At 43.1% G+C, this 23,181-nt stretch overlaps 1 protein-coding gene across 1 annotated transcript; it reads left to right on the top strand.

Moving 5' to 3' along the window:
- The first annotated feature begins 2,778 nt into the window (after positions 1–2,778).
- TAF11 (TATA-box binding protein associated factor 11) lies at positions 2,779–20,050 on the top strand. The gene is made up of 5 exons (XM_068265518.1): positions 2,779–3,017; positions 10,492–10,631; positions 11,387–11,474; positions 13,273–13,369; positions 19,645–20,050. The coding sequence occupies exons 1-5, from the start codon at positions 2,916–2,918 to the stop codon at positions 19,773–19,775; spliced, it is 558 nt and encodes a 185-aa protein (XP_068121619.1). The 5' UTR covers positions 2,779–2,915; the 3' UTR covers positions 19,776–20,050.
- The last annotated feature ends 3,131 nt before the right edge of the window (positions 20,051–23,181 follow it).

The raw sequence follows: 23,181 nt of genomic DNA, 5'->3' as shown, positions 1-23,181 counted from the left end.
TCACATCGTGTTCCAAGTCGCATCAGGCAGCCGGATCCCTGAGAGGGCTTAGGTGGGCATGGTGTGCCCAGGTGACCCCCTTTTTGGAAGCAGCCTTTACTCACCTCCCAGGCTCCAGCGATGAGCAGCTGTGGACCCCTCCGCTGTCGCCGGCATCCCTGCTCGTACTGCCACTAAGTCCCGGGTTGTGGCCTGATGACATCATCAAGCCACGACCCAGGACTTACGTCAGAGCGAGCGTGGATGCCGGCCAAAGCGGAGGGGAGCGCCAATCGCCGGGGAACATAAGGAAGGTGAGTGGATCCTCTTCTTTCCCCTCTACCGCCGCAGCTCTAATGGTGATCACTATGATCCACCGGCAATCATAGTGGTCACGTGATCAGAAGCCAAACACAATGGCTTCTGATCACTGAGGGGAGATTTCAGCTGTCATATGACAGCTTAATCTCCCCATTCGGGTGCGCACGCTTGCGTCGGGAGTGGAAACAGCGGGCGGCGTAAATCCTACGCTGCATTAGGCTAGAACAGCCACAAGTGCTGCGTAGGATTTCATATCTGCGATCCCCAAAAGGTTAAAGAAGAAGGTACCCTGGGTAAATTAATTCCTCCACACCAGCCCACTCAGGTGCACTAATAAGCGTTTGGTTTCCGAATGATTTTGCGTCGAAATCAATTCGGAATCCATTCGGAGCTCACCATTAATTATAAGACATTCTATTTCCTTTTCATCTCTACCCTTTTCTGTCAACCCAATCTGTTCTGACTGACAGGTATATTTACCTGTTGGTTGTAAAGTATATGTATATAGTTTTAGAATAAAACTAATGATTGAATTGTTCAGTCTTGTGCCTGTTGTGGTAATCTTGTTGCTACATATAATCTGCCCTCCGAAGAGTCATACTACCACATTGTTTTCTAATTGTTGATTGACTAGTTAGGTTGCAAATAACCATTTTCTTCCTTCGAGGAATAGCTAGTACCCGATTTCCAGCGTGAAATCGATAATTTTAGTTTATCGATTGTACATAAAATCGAGATTACATCATAAATGGACCCAGTAACCCTTCTTTAACGTCACGCTGCTCACAGTCTTCAAGCCTTTGGAAGTGACTATTCCCCGAATGGTGGCTGGAGCAGATCGAAAGTGATTGGGCTGGCTGCCATATTATGATAGTGTTGGGATTCCTTCGTCCCGTTATAATTTTGGAGGATGGTGGCAGCGATTACCTCGATTTTCAAGAAAAATCAATTATTCTGACCGATTTGGCAAATTTGATCATTTCAACTGCAAAGTTGTTCATTTTCCTTTTTGCCTGTACAGACAATCGAGATTGAAAGAGGAAGTGCGCCGTGGTGAGGCTTGCAATGCGACCAATAAAACGCGTGCAAGCTGTTTGGAACGCAGGGCGGACGGCAGAATTATGGGTAAATAACCCCTTGTAATCCAGCCGCGACAAGTAAGGCTCATTTAAATCACTAGTAATCACATCCCTGCATGCTTGTTTCAGGTGTGTGATTCAGCCACTATTGCAGCCAGAGATCAGCAGGACTGCCAAGCAACTGGTATTGTTCAAAAGGAAAAGCCCATTACCCTCTCAGTTTAGGTTCCCTTTAAAAATCCTGGGTTTGCCCCTAAAGCCAATGCTCACTACCAGTAACAGTAGTTTGAGGCACCCCCAGCCTCTTGGTTATTCTGTTGTAACAGTGCAGCCATTTTGTTGAGGACTGGGTGCTGTACCTAGGATGACTGGCTAAAACCCGTCCCATTCACTTGTTAGAATTTACGAAGTCAGAAAACACGAAGCGAGTAAATGCAGTTTCATTCATGAGTGGGTGTTCAGACATCACGAAAAACCACAATCACAATTTAATGGAAGGGTTTCGACCATTATTATTCTAATTTCGGTACAGAGAAAACCATAGCCGGCCCTGTAATGTCTGATTGTGCTGCCCGGAAGCTTCCTTCCACACTGAGTAGCACGCATGCTCATTGTGAAGTTAATGATGCTGCTGGAGGTAAAATACGAAATAGCTTCACTTGCACACCTCTTACACTCCCCAAATTTTCAGGGTAGGGAGGGAACACCCGAACTACCTCTATACCAAATTGCAGCCCCTGAGACCCACTGGTTCAGGAGATAGGTTTCTGTAATCTATCTCCTGAACCAGCTGGTCTCAGGGGCTGCAATTTGGCATAGAGGTCGTTCTGGGGGTTCCCTTCCTACCCTAAAAATTTGGGGAGTGTAAGAGATGTGGGAGTGGAGATATTTAGTATTTTACCACCAGCAGCATCATTCAATAGGAAATGTGGCCACACAGTATCCTACTGCGCATGCGGGGCAGCGCAAATGTACAGGTGTAGTGTCAGAATGGGCAGCCCCGCATGCGCAGTTGGAGCCTGCGACCCATTAAATTGTGCAGCCAAGTAAAACGTCATACGTACACTCCCGAAATTTTCAGGGGAGGGAGGGGACCCCCAGATCTAGCTCTGTGCCGAATTGCAGCCCCCGAGCCCCCCTGGTTCCCGAGACTGATTGCAGCAAACCTATCTCGGGAACTAGCGGGGCTGCAATTCGACACAGAGCTAGATATGGGGGTCCCCTCCCTCCCCTGAAAATTTCGGGAGTGTACGTGGTGCGGAAGTGGAGATATTTAGGATGTTTCACACGTGGCTGCACAATGTAATGGGGCGCAGGCTCCTACTGCGCATGCGGGGCTGCAAAATCTGAGAGGCTGCAATAGCTGACATGACACCTGCAACAATCAGACAGATACGCATGTGTATGACGTCACTTACGTTAGCCGTCGCGCACGAGTGACGTAGAAAGTATGCGCCTCTACATCCTGAACTGGAAGTAGAACTGTAGCAGGAGAAACTATAATAAAAGATAAAAGAATAAGTAACAGCGATTGATATGGCGGAAGCTGAGGCCGCTGCCCCGATGGAGGGAGAGAAGGAGGAGGCTGCCGGGGAAGCCGCAGAACAGCCGGAGAAAGGGAGCGAAGTGGAGCAGGAGGTGAGCCAGCCACATAATTCTTGCTCGTCTTATTCTAGTAACACGAATGTCAATTTATATTATGATCTAGTAACCATAAGTGTTCACTCTGTCTTCCTGTAAACATTGACATGAGATGAAACTTGCTTCATGCATGGCTGTAAACAACGTTCATAAACTCTATGGCAACTGTATACGATCAGACGGGTTTTCATTGATTAGATTAATATACACAAAGCACGCACACCATCGATTTTCGAATGCAAAAAGATGTATATTGTGTTATAACAAAGAAGAGCAGAGAAACATATGAATACCATAAATATAATATACATACAAACAAAGTGTACATACAAAAAGATCAAAGCAGCATGGCCAGCAACTATACTTGAAAACAGCATGTAATATACATATACAGTGGACCACCAAATGGTCACAAGGATGCAGCAGTTAATGTATACAAAAAGTCTTTGAGAAAACTGCTGTTAATCAAAAATAAGTACCTGCACATAGCCATGGAAAATGTCCTAGAACAGGAAACAAGAGTCAGTCATACAGTGTCACGGCGCCAGGATTTATGCTGTATCAGGCAGTCAAACAATCCACTTTACTCCACCTCCAGAGGTATACTCAAATCTGCATGCTTCCTATGAGACTCGTTTTACCGGAAAGCAAAAAAGCAGAAAAAAGTCTCTCTCAGTGGGTAACAGTCACACTTTAATTTTCCATACAAGGCACAATAAAACGGAATAAAAATCACTTACATCAAGAGGGTCCTATGCCAATATAGGACCCCCTCTGGACATATCGCTTCCCACCCTTGTGGTACTAAGGACATGAATAATCGATCACTGGTGCCCAGCCCGCTCTTGTCCCGACTAGTTTCGGCTTTCCGCCATCATCAGGGGATACGAGAGCGAGCAGGCTAAGGCACATATATAGATAGATAGATAGATAGATAGATAGATAGATAGATAGATAGATAGATAGATAGATAGATAGATAGATAGATAGATAGATATAGATATATTACCTGTACCATGACAAGCCGCTGTCACCGCCCGGAGCGGTGACAGCTGGCTGGGCACCAGTGATCGATTATTCATGTCCTTAGTACCACAAGGGTGTGAAGCGATATGTCCAGAGGGGGTCCTATATTGGCATAGGACACTTTTGATGTAAGTGATTTTTATTCCGTTTTATTGTGCCTTGTATGGAAAATTAAAGTGTGACTGTTACCCACTGAGAGAGACTTTTTTCTGCTTTTTTGCTTTCCGGTAAAACGAGTCTCATAGGAAGCATGCAGATTTGAGTATACCTCTGGAGGTGGAGTAAAGTGGATTGTTTGACTGCCTGATACAGCATAAATCCTGGCGCCGTGACACTGTATGACTGGCTATTCGAGAGGTGAAAAGGATCTATCCTGGTCACGGCAGCGGAGGTGGCTGTCAAGAAGGGCTTTGCCAGCAATCTTGTGGAGCGCCTTTTCGCCTATTTTCTTTGTCTACAGGAAACAAGAGTCCAAATAAATGCACAGAGCAAGTGAGACACTCTCACCGCTATCTTACCCAGACGCGGCGTTTCGGACCAAAGTCCTTTGTCAATGGGTTGACAGCAAATGGCAACTGGAGCAGGTGGAGAGCGGTGAAGTTCTGAACTTCACCGCTCTCCACCTGCTCCAGTTGCCATGTGCCATCTGCTGTCAACCCATTGACAAAGGACTTTGGTCCGAAACTCCACATCTGGGTAATATAGCGGTGAGAGTGTCTCACTTGCTCTGTGCATTTCTTTGGACTCTTGTTTCCTGTTCTAGGACATTTTCCATGGCTATGTGCAGGTACTTATTTTTGATTAACAGCAGTTTTCTCAAAGACTTTTTGTATACATTCACTGCTGCATCCTTGTGACCATTTGGTGGTCCACTGTATATGTATATTACATGCTGTTTTCAAGTATAGTTGCTGGCCATGCTGCTTTGATCTTTTTGTATGTACACTTTGTATGTATATTATATTTATTGTATTCATATGTTTCTCTGCTCTTCTTTGTTATAACACAATATACATCTTTTTGCATTCAAAATCGATGGTGTGCGTGCTTTGTGTATATTAATTTCATGGCTTTTATTTATGCACAGCACCCAGTATTTATTATGCTGTTAATATAATTAGTGGTATATGGTGTGCATCCTCCTATTTTCTTCATTTTCATTGATTAGATGCCATGTTAGATCTGATAAGAAAGGAATCTTAATAAGGGTAGAGTTGGAAAAAACATGGTCTAGCAAATGCTGTTCTCACTAACATAAGCTGCACCAGCAGAATTTACAGCTCATTCTGGACCACTAATTCACAAAGAATGATAGGAACCAGGGCTGTGGAGTCGAGGAGTCGGAGCAATTTTGGGTACCCGGAGTCAGAGTTGGAGTCAGTGATTTCATAAACTGAGGAGTCGGAGTCAGATGATTTTGTACAAAATACACAGCCCTGGTATTAGACTAAGGAGTCAGTCGGAGCCATTTTGGGTACTTGGAGTCAGTGGTTTCATAAACTGAGGAGTCAGAGGTGGAGTCAGAAGATTTTTGTACCGACCCCACAGCCCTGATAGGAACAAGCAGGTCTTCTTTAGTTTTGTCCTGAAGGAGATGAGGTTGTTCTGACATTGCATCAAAATCTATATTCCTTGTACCCCTGTAGGTTGCACACTGGGAACAGCAGGAAATTTTTAGGTGTTTACTATGCTGAGACCGATTCTAGTAAAACATAAATATTAGCCTACCCTGATAACTTTATGTATCACCCTCTTCCTATTATTCTTTGTGTATTGCATTCCTCTCACTGTCATCATCCACATCATGAAACAGTCAGTAAGAATGTATGAGGGGGCACCAGCCGGTCTCTCCCTATGGGCCACCCTCTTTTTCTACCCTCTTGCTGAAAGATTTAATCTTTTTAGTGAGCATTGCAGTTGCATATTAATGATCTGTTGAGCTGCAGTGCTGGTCCCAGAGATTTAATCTTTCAGTAGAAAAACTGAGAGCTGTTTACTAACTTTAGAAGACAAAATGTAGACAACGCTCACAGTTGTAAGTAATATGTGGGCTGCATGGACAGGTCTCACCTGATGAGGTGGGCTATTATGTTAACAGCCATATGCTTATTTGTCATGCGGTACAGAGGCATACTAAACATTGCTCGAGGATCACATTTGGGGCCCTCCAATAACTATTGTGAAAAATGTTCTCTTTTCGCTGTTTTAGCAAGCTACACAGCACTGTCATTACAGTCACTCCCCCTAGCAACCAATCAGGAAATGTCTATTTCCACATAGAGGTCCTGTTGCTATGGAGGTAAACTTCTTTTGGTGATCTAGAAGTTATCCTATAACAAATGGCATTTCTGCTAACCTTAATTCTGGCTGTAATTCTCTTAAAGGATACCAGAGCTGACAAATATTTTAACAACGGGTAGCAGGCATGTATGGGAAGCAGTCCTTAAACCCAATGCTCCATCCGTTCTCCAACGCCTCCACTCTCACCTAAATGCCCCCCTCAGCCTCGTCGGGATCAGGCAGTAGTGTGCAGGCGCTGACCCGGCATCATGTGCACACCGCTCGCTATAAAGGACGCACATTGCTGGGTCAGCACCTGCCCACTACTGACTAATCTGGAAGAGGCTGAGGGGAGCATTTAGGATAGGGCTTGTGCCTACCAAGAGCGCTTCTGAATGCTTTTCAAAATGCTAGCGCTTTGAAAAGCACTTGGCATTTGAATAGGATGGATCACACCAGAGCAATGTGATTTTTCTCCCAAACGCAAACGTGAGTCCTGCAGAATTTTTGCTGATTTCTGAGGCGATTCTCCCTCAATTTTAAAGAGGAACTCCAGTGAAAATAATGTAATAAAAAAGTGCTTCATTTTTACAATAATTATGTATAAATTATTTAGTCAGTGTTTGCCCATTGTAAAATATTTTAAATCCCTGATTTACATTCTGACATTTATTACATGGTGACATTTTTACTGTTGGTAGGTGATGTAGCTGCTGCTTGCTTTTTTGGCAGTTGGAAACAGCTGTAAACAGCTATTTCCCACAATGCAACAAGGTTCACAGACAGGAAACTGCCAGGAGTACCGCGGTCCTCAGTTTCTTGTGGCAGGGGTTTCACCTAGGGTTGCCGCGGTTTACCGGTTTCACAATATATCACGGTTTCAATGTGCATGGTAACCGTATCGTGCACATTTACGAAATACCGGTTTCCGCCATCATTGCCCTTCTCTCAGCTATTTCCTGGATGACGTCAGGCGCTGCGTACAGGCGTCCTGTAATGGTGATGCGACCGCGGCATGTAATTTAGACGCTGCTCCCCCTAGCGGCTGGAACGCACACACACCACGCACTCCTCCTCCCGAGTCCTGCGTTCCCGCCCAGAGTCTGCGAGTGCTGCGTACTGCTGCTGCGTAGCTTGTACGACCCAGGAGGGAGCCATATTTCCAGACCAGCAACAACAAGTAAGGCAAGCAGGAAATGCCTAGAGCCACCAAAAAATAAAAAAGGGCATCGCCACCACCATCTTAAGGGTATCCATATACCCAGCCCCACCTGAGAGCCTCCTCCACTGTGTCTGAGTAGTGTGGATGTGGACTGTGGAGGATAACCTTCTGTACTCTGGGGCCTGAGCCAGCTAGGAAAGCAGACCCTGCCTGGCTGCACCTGCATGTATTTAGAGAGTTTAGCCTGTCTGACACAAGCACTCTGTGACTAAGCAAGCAGTCATTTGATCTCCCCAATGTGTCATCTCTGACTACCACCTGCAGATAAGCTCATTTTGAAAAAGTCTGACACTGATCACAATTTGTAATTTGATTTCTCCCAGTCCTCGTGTCACCTGACCTGACTGCCACCAATAAGCTATTTTTAAAAGAGAATTGCACTGCAGTGCAGAATGATACCTATTATATGAGTACCTATTCTGTCTACACCTATCCCTGGCTCTCTATATTGTGGGCACCAATCCTGGCTACACCTATCCCTGTCTACCTATGCTGCGGCCACCTACTGCTGGCTACACCTATCCCTGTCTACCTATGCTGCGGCCACCTACTGCTGGCTACACCTATCCCTGGCTATCTATGCTGCGCCACCTACCACTGGCTACACCTATCCCTGGCTACCTATGCTGCGCCACCTACCACTGGCTACACCTATCCCTGGCTACCTATGCTGTGGCCACCTACCACTTGCTACACATATCCCTGGCTACCTATGCTGCGCCACCTACCACTGGCTACACCTATCCCTGGCTCTCTATATTGTGGGCACCAATCCTGGCTACACCTATCCCTGTCTACCTATGCTGCGGCCACCTACTGCTGGCTACACCTATCCCTGTCTACCTATGCTGCGGCCACCTACTGCTGGCTACACCTATCCCTGGCTATCTATGCTGCGCCACCTACCACTGGCTACACCTATCCCTGGCTACCTATGCTGCGCCACCTACCACTGGCTACACCTATCCCTGGCTACCTATGCTGTGGCCACCTACCACTTGCTACACATATCCCTGGCTACCTATGCTGCGCCACCTACCACTGGCTACACCTATCCCTGGCTACCTGTGCTGCGGCAACCTACCACTGGCTACCTATGCTGCGCCACCTACCACTGGCTACACCTATCCCTGGCTACCTATACTGCAGCCACCTATTACTGGGCGGGTGGGGGCACATTATTTAATGGAAAGGGGTGGGGCCCGGGTCCAAATAATTGTTTTAATAGCGTATACCGTAATACCGTCATACCGTGGTATTTTTTATTGACGGTTATCATACCGTGGAATTTAATACTGTTGCAACCCTAGTTTCACCACAATATCAGTCATACAGCACCCCCTGATGGTCTGTTTGTAAAAAGGAATAGATTTCTCATGTAAAAGGGGGTATCCGCTACTGATTGGGATAAAGTTCAATTCTTGGTCGGAGTTTCTCTTTAAAGGAATTATCGGGTAAAAAAAAAATGAGTTTCACTTACCTGGGGCTTCTACCAGCCCCTTGCAGCCATCCTGTGCCCTCGTAGTCACTCACTGCTGCTCCAGTCCCCCGCCAGAAGCTAGTTTCGTTTTTGCCGACCTCAGGGTCGGCAGGCTGCATTGCATACATTTTTACGCATTCCCGCTGGTGCAGGAACATCAACGCATACATTTTTACGCGTTAGTGGTGTAATACGTAAAAATTTACACGTTGCACCACTAACGCGTAAAAATGTATGTGTTAATGTTCCTGCACTAGTGGGAAAGCGTAAAAAAGTATGCAATGCGGCCCGCCGACCCTGAGGTCGGCAAAAACGAAACTAGCTGGCGGCGGGAACCTGGAGCAGCAGTGAGTGACTACGAGAGCACAGGATGGCTGCATGGGGCTGGTAGAAGCCCCAGGTAAGTGAAACTCATTTTTTATTCTTTTGCCTGATAATTCCTTTAACCACCCTGGCGTTTTGATTTGCGACACTCGGCCGCTGGTGGGTTTTTTTACCTATTTTTTTTCTTATGTAGCTAGCCTAGCGCTAGCTACATGATTTCCCCCCTCCTTGCGGCATCCTTCCCACCCCTCCAATTGCCGCCGGCGATCATACCCAACAGGAAATCCCGTTCTGAACGGGATTTCCTATTAGGGCTTGATTGTTGCCATGGCGATGATCGGAATGACATCATGATGTTAGGGGGAGTCCTGATCCACCCCATAGCGCAGCCTGGCAGTGATTGGCCAGGCTGCGCTGAGGGTCTGGGGGGGCCTCTTTCGCAGCGGATCGGCAGCGAGCGGTGGCGATCGAACAAAACACGCAGCTAGCAAAGTGCTAGCTGCATGTTTTTTTTTTAAATTATAAAAAAAGACCCACCAGGGGCTGAGCAATCCACCGTGGCGGTCATGCCGCTCAGGTGGTGAAGTATAGGAGAGTGGAAAATCACTCTGAAAAGTGCTAGATCAGAGCGATTTTCCAAGCGTTTTTGTCATAGAAGCTGCTCAGTTCCAGCTCTACTGTAACAAAAAATAAAAAATGCTAAACCAAAACGCTCCAAAAATTGCTAGGCATGATTAGGAAATAGTCAGGCACATGCCTACAATCACTCTGAAAAGTCACTTCAAAAAGCACTGAGCGTTTGCGATAACGCTAGCACTTTTTGGTGTGCACTGGCCCTGAGACTGGAGGGGACTGAGGAGAACAAGGGAAGCATTGTGCATGGGAACTGCTTCCCATACATGCCTGCTTCCCCCGTTTTTAACAGTCAGCTCTGGTATCCTTTAAGCTGAATATCTCCTACTCAGAGATGCCAGCCAGCCAGGTGCCCAGGCATTCAAGCAAGTAACAAGCAATATAACAGCCCTCCTTCCTCCCCAAGGATTGGAGCTATTAAACTTGCCGCAAGCTGTATGATCCATGATGCATGCGTGGGGACCTATTTTGTGTCTTGTCTAATATTGTTTCCTTTTTACTTATAGGTAAAAGCTGAGGGAAGTCCGATAGCAACAACATCAGGAGAAACACCAGATGCCTCCAACGCTAAGAAAATGAAAATCGAAGTAAAGGAGAAAAAAGAAAAGAAGCAGAAAGTTGATGAGGATGAAATTCAGAAAATGCAGTAAGTGTCCTGGGAATAGATTAAATGGCCTATTTATAAAACTGAATTTAACCGTGCAAACATGTAATATTGCATATTTTTATGCAAAATATATTTTATTCATAAAGATGCAATGGGGGATATAACTAGTATCATATTACATATTTCTTTGAGAATAGAATTATTACTGGATTAGCTGGCAAACGTTATTTCAGTCAATGAGAGCTGTCAAAGAACTTGCACTTGGCAGTTCCTCTCAATAAGGAAGCTCACGTTTATTCAACCCCTGACCACCTTTGTAGCCTTTTAAAATAATGGTATGGCAGTTGGATGAACCAGCTGGGCAAGTGAACCACACTGAGGCACAGCGGCTAAAGTGGATTGGTATGAGGCAAGATCTAGATAGTGGCATCTTTAGACGGCTGAAACAAGTCTACTCCAACATGTTTAGCCGGAAATGCTACCGGTGTCATCACAGAACATGTGTGAGCAGGTGAGTGACAGTCTGGAGGGCGTGCTCATGCAGGCAGACGCCACGCCTAGTAGAGTGCTGCTACTCAGAGAGCCACCAATAAAAAGGAGGCACCTCACCCAGTGGAACCGTCCCCGACCTGCCCAAGCAACAACCCTGGGCGGTGGCGCAAAGGCAAACGGGAGCCCCAGATAATGCACACTACTAGGAGGACTGCCAAAACACTGTAAAAATACAATTAACAGCAGTGTATTTTTCTCTTTTGTTTGATGTTTACATCAGTGCCACATTTATCTTTCCTTAGAATTCTGGTGTCTTCCTTTTCTGAAGAACAGCTGAACCGCTATGAGATGTACAGGCGATCTGCATTCCCTAAAGCTGCTATCAAGCGGGTATGGGCTTAGAATTATTTAATGTATATACTTGTTCGTTCTTCCATTGTAATAGTGTCATTTTTGTAAACCTTTAAACTTACCTGCAGTTCATTCAACCAGGAAGATTTGTGGTCAATATGGAAACCTAAATTACAAATTGGTCACATTTTTGAGCAAAATGTTTGAAGTTTTTTTTTTTTTTTTTTTTGTTAAATTCTTCTTGCTTTATATTAGTCAGGTCCAACCATATTGTCAGCTTATTGCTCTGTTATTTTTGCAAAGCTCTGAACTAAACAACTGCCAAATGGGATATTCTCCAGAGTGAGGCCTGGAACCCACTGAAAACCGCAAACGCAAAACGCAATCGCTAGCGTTTTGTCTGAGCGGTTTGCAAGCGGATTCATGCGCGTTTTTGGTCGTGTTTTGCAACATTGTATTTTTTTCCCCAGCGGGTGCCTAGCGTTTTGCGTTTTGCGTTTTTATCCTGATTGGTCCTGTGAATTATTTTTAATTTTGTTACAGTGTGCTGAACCGCAAAACGCTAGCAAAACCGCTCAGTTTAGGTTTTGCTGAGCGTTTCTGCTAGCGTTTCAATACTTTACATTGAAGCGCTAACGCTCCCAAAATGCTGCAGGTCCTGCGTTTGCGTTTCTGGGAAACGCAAACGCTCCTGTGGAAGTTGCCCCATCCATTAACATTAGCCCAGCGTTTTGGCAAACTGCTAGCGTATCGCAGTGCTGCCAAAACGCTGCCAAAAGCGCTCCTATGGGTTCCAGCCCGAAAGGAGGGATATTTTTTTAATGCAGTTGTATAAAAACTCTTCTGAGTCTATTGCAATATAGATGAGGAGTAGCCTGCATTTTCATATTTCTTATTATTAGAAGTGCCTGTATGTGGTAAAGGTATCTATCCATGTGGTGGGTTGAGATACATCTGGCATAGGGAGAGAATTGTAGAACCGGAGATAGCTGAGGGGAACAAGATGGAGCAGACAAGATGCCAGATGCATTGACTTGATGTACGTTTTAATTTCAAGATTTAGAAAACAAAGCCCAGATAAAATAAGGCTGGGGCATGCAAAGACTTGCGTTCAAATGCTTTGCAACGCAAAGATTAATGTAAAAAACGCACATAAACGCTTATACATTTTTGTATGCACTTTCTTAAATTTATACTGTAATATGAACAACCTTTTTTGTTCCAATTTGTAGCTGGTATCCGTTAAAGCCTTGTTCATGTTATGAAAATGGAGATGCCGTGCATTCAGGACATGGTGCTGCTCGGTGCTGTTTTGCCAAAATGCATGCAGCAGTGTGTTATTGCAATACACTGATGTGCAATAGTGTGAACTTCAGACAGTGCAGTCTATGCCAGTGATGGCTAACCTTGGCACTCCAGCTGTGACAAAACTACAAATCCCATCATGCCTCTGCCTCCCCAAGTTATGCTTAGAGCAGGGTATGGCAATGCCTCATGGGACTTGTAGTTCCACCACAGGTGGAGTGCCAAGGTTAGCCATCACCGGTCTATGCTCTTCTGATGATGTTGCATATCGCACATAATGCCGTTGATGAAATGTAAATGGACACGCAGATAGTGTGAACAAGGCATTACTGTGAATTGAAAACTGCACAGTAAAACTTGTTACAAGCTGTCAGTATTCTTGTTGTGTAGCTCATGCTAGGAATGTCGATTTGTACATAAAGGCACGCCAACAATTATTATGCTGGTGTGACAAATGTATTCATCTTTATGTATATTTTTTGAAGCTAGTCCATTTATTTTGCTCTTCATCTGTCTTTTGTTCTGCTTCCAGCTGATTCAGTCTATTACAGGCTGCTCTGTGTCCCAGAATGTGGTCATCGCCATGTCTGGTATTTCCAAGGTCTTTGTTGGAGAAGTGGTAGAAGAAGGTAATCACAAAGTGTTTTGTTACAAGTCCATATATCTCCTCTGTTTCTTAAGGTGGGTACACACGTCAGATAAAAGTCTTTGGAAAATGAAAGATCACAGACCAATTTTACCCCCTTCCATGTAGTATGAGAGCCATACTCTACACAGTCTATTCTATGCAGCTGAACTCCTCATCAGATAAAAATCTTTGCAAGATGCTGTACACAAAGATGCTGTACACATTCAACAGATCAGTATCTGCAAAAGATCTGTTCCTGCAAAAGATCTTTTCCTGCGAAATGCATTCATAGTCTATGATATCTGCAGATCTCGTACCCTTGTTTAACGGACAATTATCTTCAGATCAGATCCACCAGGATGGATCTTCAGATCGGCAGATAATTGTCTGATCTGCAGATGAATGTCCGTTAAACAATGTGTGTATGAGATCTGTAGATATCATAGACTATCAATGCATTTTGCAGGAATGGATCTTTTGCAGGAACTGATCTTTTGCAGATACTGATCTGTTGACTGTGTACATCATATTTGTGTGCAGCATCTTGCAAAGATTGTTATCTGATGGGGAGTTCAGCTCCATAGAATAGACTGTGTAGAGTATGACTCTTATACTACATGGAAGGGGGTAAAATTGGTCTGATCTTTCATTTTCCAAAGACTTTTTTTATCTGATGTGTGTACCCACCTTAAAACCTAGTCCTGATATTTCAATAAGTACACACAGCAGATGGCTTAGGTCTTGGTTTGCTAAAGAAAGCTCAAGATGTGTTGCTTTCTCAGATCTCAGTGCTTAGATTCCCTGACACAGACTAAGCAGGGTACAGCTGAACACCTGAACCATATACATGTGGTGATCAGGGATAGTCATTGAGATGCAAATCTGAATTGATGCAGGATTATGCACATGCTGTATGCACCTTTATGCAGTTTGAAAATGGACCAGTCAAATTCCTCCTTGCATTTTTAAAGCCGCATATATTTGCATGCAAGATTAACCTTGTATCAACTGAGAACTATTTGCATATCATTCCCATTGTTTTATACAGGGCTGTGGAGGCGGGGCAATTTTAGGTACCTGGAGTCGAGTTGGAGGTTTCATAAACCGAGGAGTCGGAGTCGGGTAATTTTTGTACTAAATCCACAGCCCTGGTAAGTATTAGACTAAGGAGTCGGAGAGTCAGAGCCATTTTGGGTACCTCAGAGTTGGATGATTTTTGTACCGACTCCACAGCCCTGGTCTTGTACAGATATGCGAATTTGCATGTCCATTGTGAAAAAAAACATACATGCAGGCCACTTTTTTTTTTTTTTTTTTTCAGAAAATGTGCATCTGAAAAATATCACACAAAAACACGAATGCAAAAACGCAAATTTCACACAAATTCTGTTGTGTGAAAGGGGCCTAAATTTCCTTTATGTACAGAGTATGTCAAAATCAGTGAAACATGCTACTTTTTAAGTGAAAAAAAAAGTTATTTAAATATACACTACTAAGGTCATGTGTAGATAAAAATGGATGCCCTTTTAATATGTGTGTCATGAATTTTCTATATTGGTTGCTCTGATTTGAGAAGGTTCTACAGGCTGTGTATTTGCACATTCCTCTTAGAACTGCATCTCTAGTTGTTCCCAGTCCACTAAATACGGTACATAGAAAGATGGGTATGTGGCTTGTACAGACAGGTAAAAGGGAAGCAGCATCCCAGCTCAGGCTTGCTACATGTGCATCCGCTGTATGGTCCTGATAGAGCAGGAATCCCCAAACATTTTGGGTTGAGAGTCGGGTCAACATACTTCGGACTGCTGGAGGGCAGAAGTATACATAAAATGATGTAGAAGTCTAATACTTTTTTTTTTTGTGGGGGCCGGTAAAAAAAAAAGCCTCGGGGCCACATTCGGCCCGCGGGCCTTAGTTTGAGGACCACTGTGATAGAGCCTCTTATTATGATGCTATTGTAATCAGCAGTATAGCTTTAAAAAAATTTGCTGTCCTCTTAAATGATCTATTGTGCTTTTTGGCTGCTCACATATGGAGTACTGAAATACTCATGTAGGCTCCAGAAAATGGATGTAAGAATGCACCTGTGTCTTTTTCACAGCGGAATGTAAAGAGTGAGTGTTATTTATTGCCCAACATGCATGATCCTGTACACTCTTCAACAACTGCTTTAAAGCGTTTTAGACATCCAAAAAATGGGGAATAGTCTATATTTGTGTTTCTAGTTGGTAACTAGTTATTAGTTAGAAGATTATCTGTATGGAATGTTTATTTAAAAAAAAAAAAGGGGGGGGGAGGGGCATTATCTCGGCAGCTGCTAATAGCCAGAGGTTCAACCAAGCATTTACCAGTTACCAGCAGTTGGCGTCAGCAACAGTGTACTAAGCCTGTATATTTTAAATAGGTAAATTAAATTGATTTGACTAAATGTTACTAAAAAAACCCCACAAAGTTCCCTTTACCACAGATACTACTTTATAATAACATACTGTAGTAATTTAACTAGTGTGAAGTCCAGTTGAGCTATTATGCAACCTGACATTCATGCACAATTTATATTTGGATCATAGTATATTACAAATAGTGCTACATTTTTATTTCAGCTGTAATCTCTTTAAACAAATTCATTAAGTGTAGATACATGTAACTATTGTCAACTCTATGCCTAGTTTTTCATGAGTCTACAATGTACTTCGCTTTCAAAATGAATTTGATAAATTACTTTTGGGCTTCATGTTAGTATAATTTTAGATCGTACAGTACCACTATATTTTCTGCATGTACATTCCCTGCAGATCTGACTGCACTGATAATGTAGTGCGCATTGAATTCATAAGTGTTGTCTGTTGATCACAAACTCAGTTCAGATTGTGTAATCCTTTCCTGTAGATTAAAGTGTAGAAAAAGGCACTCCACAGGCTTCAAACTTTTGTTTGTTTATTGAGCATGGACACATACATGTTACGGGTCACCTGACCCTTCCTCAAGTGTGTCAGGTGACCCGTAACATGTATGAACGAAAGTTTGAAGCCTGTGGAGTGCCTTTTTCTACATGATTGAAGATTGTTGGTCAGCAGGAGTGGTGTACCTGCAGTAAAAAGTGCACCGGCTAGTGCTGCCTTATCCAGGTGGCTGGACTGATTTCCAAGGTGACTATTGAACTGTAGATTAAAGTGGTCTGAAACTCTGACATAACATCCAATAAAAATGTTTTCCAACTTTTTATTACCCATACAGTCGCCATATTTGCTTTTGTGCACAAGTAATATTGTCCATTTACAAATTACAAGTTCCCAAAGTATTTTTTCGGCTCCAAAAGCTGCCATTGCATTTTATTCAAGCTGCTTTTTATTACATATTAAAATCTTCTAGTGAGCTGTTCTGAACTGTGTGCATGCAGAGAGTGGGTACATTGTTTCACAACTGAAAATGAGCTTAAGGAATGTAAACTAAATATACTGTTATCTCCTCTTTGGATGCGGATCATAAGCTGAAGGGGCTTTCCATGGAAGGACAAAATACTGTGTTTAACTGTTTAAATGCTGTTCTGCTAAAACAAATTTGTGATAGTTTTAAAGAGAATCTGTATTGTTAAAATCGCACAAAAGTAAACATACCAGTGCGTTAGGGGACATCTCCTATTACCCTCTGTCACAATTTCGCCGCTCCTCGCCGCATTAAAAGTGGTTAAAAACAGTTTTAAAAAGTTTGTTTATAAACAAACAAAATGGCCACCAAAACAGGAAGTAGATTGATGTACAGTATGTCCACACATAGAAAATACATCCATACACAAGCAGGCTGTATACAGCCATCCTTTTGAATCTCAAGAGATCATTTGTGTGTTTCTTTCCCCCTGCAGCTATCTTCCACTGAAGTGTCAGGCTATTTCTTCCTGCAGAGTGCAGACAGCTGTGCCTGTATGTAATTCCTCAGTATGTGAAAGCCCAGCCAGCTCAGAGGAGGATTTATCCAGCTTGTAAAAGATAATAGAACAGAGAGAAGCTGCACTAATCTAAATATCACACAGGCAGTGTGCAGAGAGGGGCCTGGATGGGGGAGTTCATAGCAGAACCACAACACTGAAGAACTTGGCAGCCTTCCAGACACAGGCCTGACAAGTCTGACAAGAGAGAGATAAGTTGATTTATTACAGAGATGGTGATAGTAGAACGTGCTGCAGTAAGCCAGAACACATTAGAATAGCTTTTGGAACTTGTAGGATGATAAAAAACAGGATGCAATTTTTGTTACGGAGTCTCTTTAAGACTGTAAGGAATCTTTTTTAGAGCAAAAAAAGAAATGCTAAGTTTCAGACCACTTTAAGTTTAACTACACCTCGCTCAGATTTACCAAGAGTTGAATTTGGCCAAGGCAACCTAGGTGTCTGTCCAGGGCCTAATGAGTGTTCACAATACAACCTTATTGTGTTTTTTTTTTGTTTATCTTTTATGTTAATCTTAATATTGACTAATTTATATTGTTTGTTTGATAGCTATAAAAAAACAAAGTCAGGGCCCTTTTCTACTAGCTGCGTTTTTGCCAAAAAAAGCAAAACGCATGCGTTTGCTGATTCTAAAGTGCAGCCTGTTTAAAATAAGACTTTTGGGTGGCCTTTTCCACCACTGCATTCCGATTTTTTTTTTTTTTTTTTTTTTTTTTTTTTTTTTTTAAATGCATATGTGTGCGATTATGATGCGTTTTGCGTTTCAATGTAAAGTATAGGAACGCATGAAAAACGCATAGAAATGCGTTTTGCATTGATTTAACCGCTAGTATCACTTGCCAATCAGAAAAATGGAAAATGCAAATGCATAAACGCACATCAGAATTGGGAAAAACGCAAACGTTTTGCAGTTGCGTTTTGCAGTGGAAAAAGGCCCTGACAACAGAAACACAGGCTTGGCTATAGAATTTAGACCCATATTCTTCATCCATGTTGGCAGTGACTGGCAGGGATAGGTACTGCAATATGGTAGTGTGACAGCTACCTAGCCAGCCGTGCTTTGGTTTTGTTCTGAAAAGCAGACGTTGTCTTCATTCAGATGTAAAACTTCTGAGCTGTGGCAGTGATGAAATACCCTGTATGTTGTGTTCTTTCAGTCAACCTGGAAACTACAATACATTACTATATAAGAAACAGAGGCGGTACCATAAATTCAGGAGTTGGAGTGGAAGAACTTGTGTACAGAAACCACAGCCCTCCATGCAACTGAACGGAGCTGCAGATTTGTATAGTGTACCTGAAGGGAACAAAAAGTGCCCCTAGGGGGGTACGTACCTCGGGAGGGGGAAGCCTCTGGATCCTAGTGAGGCTTCCCTCATCCTCCTGTTCAGCCCTGAAAGTCCGCTTGTCAGGAGCCTCTCACAGACGCAGTAGTAGTTCCTCCTGGTTGGGCTCTGGCAGAAATAGCCGAGCCTGGTCAGTCCGCTCCACTATGTAGACACCTTACACCTGCGCAGTAGAGCAGACCCGATCAGGCATGTCTATTTTCAGCAGATACTGAGGGGGAAAGCTGCTAGTGCACATGCACGCACCAGCCACTGGACTTGTTATTGTCTATCATCTTCTCGTGATGCCATTGCAGGTTTACTTTAACAATGTAATTGTAATAATTAATCAGGTCTGCCAGTTGGATTCTAAAGTTAAGAACAAAAAAAATAAAAAATTTTTTTTTAGCTCATTAAACCCCATGGAGCAATGTTCTCCAATTCGGTTTTGGCTTTTTCCAGCAGGCAGATACAAGCCCGCTGTGTTTAGCTGCTTTTTAATAACTGCCCACTGTCTATACCTTGTAAGAGTGCCGCACAGTCGGGTTAAAGGACAAACTTTAAGGTGGAGGGCTGCCATATATATTTCCTTAACAATACCAGTTGCTTGGCAGCCATGTTGATCTGTTTGGCTGCATTAGTGTCTGACTAACTCCAGAACCAAGTATGCAGCGAATCTTGTCAGATCAATGTCAGAAGCGGTTGATCTGCATATGCCTGTGCAGGGTCTATAGCTAAAAGTATTAGAGATCAGCAGGATAGCCATGTAACTAGTATTGTTAAAAGGAAATAAATATGGCAGCTTCCATATACCTTGCGCTTCAGTTGTCCTTAAAGTTGACCCTAATAAGCAGGAAAGCCTTGAGTTCTTTCCCAGCTGCTGCTCTGCAGTCATAAGTAGTGGCACAGGCACTGTCAGTACCCTTATACCTTACAGTGTTGCTGCTTTACACACTTGTATCTGCAAATGCGTATTAATGTTTATATTTTTTTCCTTGTGTGTAGCGCTGGACGTTTGTGAGAAATGGGGAGAAAGTCCTCCACTACAGCCACGTCACATGAGGGAAGCTCTCAGAAGACTAAAGTCAAGGGGGCAGATTCCAGATTCCAAGTATAAAAAGATCTTGTTCAGCTAACATTATTGGACACGATGGTTAAGGTGCCACAGCTAGTGCAGATAGACTGTGCTGAAGCTCTCTGCTTCAACTGGAAAAGCAAGACCTACTATATTACATAATGAGTGCAATGAGAACATTGTGCATGCTGCGAACGGCTGTGTTGGTTGGTTTCAGAAGACTTGGGAAGTGGTGAAAGATATGGCACTTCAGAATTTACCCTGCATTGGCACATCTTGGAAGCAAACTGTACATTTCCTTTTTTTGTTATTGTTAATAAATTTGTTTTATTTATATCTCCGCTAATATTAATCATATTCTTTTTAAGTATTTAACAGAGTATGATGTAATCAGTCATGATGTCAGCTGTAGCCTGGCTTTATACTACTGTCAAATCACTAAACAAGATTAGAGTATGCCAGTTTGGTATTCTGGCATTACCTCCCCATATTCATTCATATCTGTTACATCAGTAACTCTGACATAGTAGCCAGATTAGTATTTTTATAAGACGACACAGAACATTTATATTGCGCTTTTCTCCTGGCGGACTGAAAGCACCAGAGCTGCAGCCACTAGGGCATGTTCAGTAAGCAGTAGCCATGTCAGGCTTACGAAACAGGAAGAACCGAAGAACCAAGGTTTGAACCTGGTTTCCTGAGTCAGAGGCCCTAACCAGTATACGATTCTTCAGTGAATGGGCCTTAAAACCGAGTACCAGGAATTTTATATATATAATTGGGGCTATCCCTTGGTCATAATGTTTCCTGCTCAGGGTAGGACCACATCTCTCCTATAGGTGTAGAGTGACGGAAGATTGGGCCCTGTAACTATAGCAGTTAAGGCTATAGGTAGTAAAGGTAGCGGATACACCCCTAAAGATGTATACCACCAGCTTCCCCTGTTTTTTTTTTTTCCCTGGATGATATAGGCAGCAGGTGGGCGTAGGCATTCTGCTTCAGGAGTCTGTGGCTATGACTGAGTGTGGATGCCAGCTCTGGCAGGACTGTACTGAGTGAGCTTGCGGCAGGAGTACAACCTATGACACTGCTCCATTAAGCCATCATTCCCAGGTGAATTGACTGATCTTAAAGGGGAACTTCAGCCTAAACAAACATACGGTCATCAAGTTACATTAGTTATGTTAATTAGAATAGATAATATAATCTCTTACCCACCCTGTTTTAAAAGAACAGGCAAATGTTTGTGATTCATGGGGGCAGCCATCTTTTTGGTTGAAAGGAGGTGACAAGGAGCAGGAGACACAGTTCCAACTATCCTGTGTCCTGATTACCCCTCCCAGCTGCACACGCTAGGCTTCAAATGTGAAATTCAAAATGAAAAAAAAAATTGCTCCAAAACAGCAGAACAATAACATCAGAACTCCCATCATGCTTTGCACAGCATCAGGGGGGAAAAAGCCCGGGCAGTTTTCTTCTGTGCAGCTAAAAATGAGGCTTGTATAAGAGAAACAAAGTTCTGATGCTGTGAAACGGTTAAAGAAACCCAAAGCCTTTTCAGTGCTGCTGAGTCGATTTTTAGTCCGGAGGTTCACTTTAAGGTATTCCCATGCCACCCAGACTACTCAAGGTAAAGAAACTGAGTCATTGCATCCAAACCACTTGCCTGCACAAGTGGCAATGCTGCTGGTCGAAATGAGAGGAAACCGCTTCCTAAAATGGTGGCCCCTCTGGTAATCCTCACTTGCCTTTTTTTTTTTTTTTTAGTGCAACATGTGAGAAGCCATGGGTGGGTAGGAGGTGCACCATCTTAACCTACCCCTGCCTGCCTAGGATCACTTCACCCATAGAAATTGTTTCCCAGGTGCTGACTTTCCCTCCTATTCCAGCCCTTTTTGGCTGTGCTGCTTTCTTCGCTGCACATCAATGGCTTCATGCAGTCCCATCAAGTTTCTGACAACACAATTAGCCGCTACAAAATTTGATTCTACTGACTAAAATTCACCTCACATTTTGCAATGATAAATTTTCAAAGCTTTCTGGAGACCTGCCTGGAATACATAACCGTGAGGGGATTTTCTGATTTTATTGGCATCTCATTAATCTTTCCTAGTGGGTATTCAATAAGGATTGCTTTAAAGGACAGTTTCCCAATGTTTTTCCACCAATGCTTCATTTTTCTCTGTAGATGCTTAATGAAATTCAAATAATTCCAAGTTGATGGAGCACATTTATTTAAAAAAAGAGGACCAATATAACCCTGCCAAGGTGGAATTTGATTTTTTTTTTTAAACATGCATATGTTTGCATACATAATTTGCATAACCTTGCACCAACTCAATCACATTCATAATAGTTACACAAATCACTGTTGGGTGACCTTATCAATGTGGCCTAGGTGCAATTTGGTTCAAAGTTTATTCTCACTTTTAGATGCGACAAACTTGCAGCAAACATAGTATGGCCCCACAGGTATGGCAAAAATGTGATCAACAATGTGATACATTAACACCTTAAGGCCTCTTGCACACTGCAAGCGATTCAGATTCCGCTTTTTAATCAGTTTTTACATCAGATTCCGATTTAGATTTGCAGTTTGCTCTCTGCACACTGCAAATCGGAATCTGAATCGGATGTAAAAACAGATTAAAAAGCGGAATCTGAATCGGAATCGCGTGCAGTGTGCAAGAGGCCTTACCCCCCACACACACAGGTCAATTATAGTGATATCAGTACCAGTAATTAAAAGTAATTTGCTGCAGCACATATGGAAAAATATGTAACTGCAGTAGATGACAGAGTTCTGGTTACCTTCCATAAATCATCTTTAGCCTGAGTGTTTTTGTCATGACTTCAGTGCAAAGCAAACCTTTACCTCATACATATATATTTCATAGAAATGTGATAATAGCTGCATCTTCCAGTTGTATACTCGCTACAGTGTTTGCTCCTTTATTTCTTGTTTCTGCTGTGGGTTTTCCCCCATTTTTGCCTGAACAGGAGCTGGCATGTTGCTTATGCTATCAGCACTAATAAGCTCAACACAAAAAATTTAGCCAGATTTGCCCTGCAATAAACCAGTCTGTGAGCATAAACAGCTGACTATTAGGCAGAAGCAGTTTATCAGTTCTTTCCACACAGGCTAGTGTCATGTAATGTATTTGTGGAAACAAAGAAACTATTTAGTGCTTCATTTTGCCAGGAGATGGACAGTAATCTTATTTAAAAGATGTATTTCTTTTCTGTTGCTTTCATGGCAAAAACAACAATACTTGAAGTGTACCCGAGGCACTTTTTAAATATAAAAAAGGGACAGAGGCATGTTCCTATCTGAAGGAAATGCCTGTGTACCCTCCACTCCGCTGTTGCTTCCCCTCTCCCTAGGATTTTTCTAACAGACTCTCCACTGCCTTCTCCCCGCCAATCAGCGTTCTGTGCTCACAGAGAGCACAGAGCTGTTTCTGCAG

This window comes from Hyperolius riggenbachi, chromosome 2 (genome assembly GCF_040937935.1).
Source record: "Hyperolius riggenbachi isolate aHypRig1 chromosome 2, aHypRig1.pri, whole genome shotgun sequence".
Lineage (NCBI taxonomy): Eukaryota > Metazoa > Chordata > Amphibia > Anura > Hyperoliidae > Hyperolius > Hyperolius riggenbachi.
The sequence above is the reverse complement of the archived record's forward strand: the minus strand, read 5'-3'. Positions and strand labels throughout refer to the sequence as shown.

Excerpts from the sequence above, each read along its gene's own strand:
- TAF11 (XM_068265518.1), top strand. The coding sequence starts at position 2,916 with ATGGCGGAAGCTGAGGCCGCTGCCCCGATGGAGGGAGAGAAGGAGGAG. Across the intron at positions 3,018-10,491 it reads GGAGCGAAGTGGAGCAGGAG|GTAAAAGCTGAGGGAAGTCC; the intron begins GTGAGCCAGCCA and ends TTTTACTTATAG. Across the intron at positions 13,370-19,644 it reads TGGAGAAGTGGTAGAAGAAG|CGCTGGACGTTTGTGAGAAA; the intron begins GTAATCACAAAG and ends CCTTGTGTGTAG.